The 2,097-nt window shown below is 48.3% G+C and overlaps 1 protein-coding gene across 1 annotated transcript; it reads right to left on the bottom strand.

Moving 5' to 3' along the window:
- Window positions 1–336: 336 nt before the first annotated feature.
- Window positions 337–1,584, bottom strand: LOC121026624 (upstream-binding factor 1-like protein 1). The gene has a single exon (XM_040469418.1). The coding sequence runs from the start codon at window positions 1,570–1,572 to the stop codon at window positions 337–339; it is 1,236 nt and encodes a 411-aa protein (XP_040325352.1). The 5' UTR covers window positions 1,573–1,584.
- Window positions 1,585–2,097: the final 513 nt, after the last annotated feature.

Here is a 2,097-nt window from a genome sequence, read left to right as displayed (position 1 = left end):
TCCTCTGCCAGCTGTGGCATGCAGATGAGAGGAAAACGTCTCACTTCAGGAAACAGTCTAATCCAGTGTTCTCCTCACAGCTCTGTCATCTCATTGTTTATTCCAAGAGCACTCAGTGCATGGAGTTTCTAGGGGGTGGATCTGGGGTACAGAGGGGAGCCAGAAAATACTGCACCAGATCCCCTCTTTCCAACCAGTCCTCCTCTGAATTGAGGAGGAAAGGCAAAAAGGAAGGAAATGAAAAGGGACAGGGAGAAGAGCCCTTCCAATTGACACAGATGCCTTGGACTTTTGCTGGGAAGTTCTCTTTCCTGCCCTTTAGTGGCTGAACAAAATTCAGTTGGGGTCCGCATCAGAGGAGTCACCTAAGGAAGATGTGTTGGAGCCACTGTCCTCAAACTCACAATCTTCGCATTCACTCCCACTGCTGGAATCTGAGGAGCTTCTGCCTTCCTCCCCTTCCTCCCCTTCCTCATCTTCTCCTGATCCCCAAGAGGCATGAGCATTGCCCCCAGTGGTCTCTGGTGATTCTGTCTCCGGAGCCTGTAGCCCTGACTCCTGTCCAAGCCCTTCTTGCAGACTCCTTCCTGATGGCAACTGCAGATCTGTCCGTCTGACCTTGGGATCTGGGCGTCCCCTCATGCTCATGTTTTTACGCTTACTATAGGTCGCCTCTCTGTAGGCAGCATACTGTTCAGGAGACAGGGTCTTGAGCCAGTCATCCAGATCCACCTTGTACTGTTTCTGCAGCTCCTCAGCCTGCTGCTTATAATGGTCCTTCTGGCTCTGTGGGACTCGCTGCCAGCGCCTGCCAATCTCCACCCTGCGCTCCCTTGGGGGCACATCTCGCAGCTCCCTACTTGACCACAAATCCCGGTGGAACTTCTCATATCCGTTCATGGGGGGCTTCCGGGGCTCTCCACGGAATATCATCCTCTTGGAAAAACAGCTTCCTAGGGGAGACTTCACTTCTGGCACGTGACTCGGAAACTTCTTTTGGGCCCTGTTTGGGCTCCTCTTGGTTACATCCGAATTGTTGGGGTTCTGGAATAGATCAGGGTGGTCATCCTTGAATTGAGCCAGTTTCTCCTCAAACTCCTGTTTCTCCTTCTGAAAATCTTGAATATATTTGAGCTTTATCTTCTCTGGGAGCTCCTTGTATTTCTTAGACAGGACCTTGGTCAGCTCCTGGTTGCTCAGGTTGGGATATTTTTGGGAGCACTGAGGCCGCTTCTCCATGAAGAAGCGAAGGTAAGCAGTCAGGGGCTTCTTGGGCAAGTCCGGATGTTTCTTACGTTTTTTGCTTCTGTCAGGCTTTTCAACATGTTCCTTGGCTTCCAGGACTAATTCTGTCAAAGTGCGAAATTTTCTCAGGTGATAAGAAACCTCCAACCATTTGAGTTTGCACATTTCTCCAGAATAATCCTTAAAAGCTAATTTTTCCCAGTCCATCTGTGACTGGGTTGTTTTGAATGTGTGGCTGTCATTGGATGGAAGGTTAGTCTCCATGCGGTCCAGTAACTTCACAATGTCTTCTTTGGACCAGTGACTTTGGCCTCTAGACAACGCCATTTCTAGTTCTTGGGGCACTTATCTGGTCCTAGCAGTTCAGAAACTTCAGCAGGAGCTCAAACTTTCTCACTTTCAAGACTTAGCACGTGAGTTATTTCTGGAAGTCCTAAAGTGTGGGGAGGTTCATGTTTCTGAGGAGAGAGAGAAGCAATGAATGAGAAAATTACAACCCACTTGGGATATGCCCCCCCCCCTAATTTTATTACCCCTTAAGGATGTAAACAATGTAACAATGTAAATGGAAACAGAAATGGAAAATTGCCCACTTCTGAGTTGAAATTTATGTTCACATTTTTTTCTTTTGTTTTGCTTTGTTTTTGAGAGAGAGAGAGAGAGCTCAGAAACTTGAAAGAGGGGCACACAGAGAGAGAGAGAGAAACTCAAGCAGGCTCTATGCTAATCAAGGAGCCCTACTTTGGGCACGGTACCATAAGCCTGGGATTGTGACCTGAGCAGAAATCAGGAGTTGGACACATGACCTACTGAGCCACCCAGGCACCCCACTGTTTCTCATCTTTAAGCCTC

The sequence above is a fragment of the Herpailurus yagouaroundi genome, unplaced genomic scaffold, assembly GCF_014898765.1.
Source record: "Herpailurus yagouaroundi ecotype Mexico unplaced genomic scaffold, PumYag 149531, whole genome shotgun sequence".
In the NCBI taxonomy this organism is placed as follows: Eukaryota; Metazoa; Chordata; class Mammalia; order Carnivora; family Felidae; genus Herpailurus; species Herpailurus yagouaroundi.
This window is presented reverse-complemented; position numbering and strand designations above follow the sequence as displayed.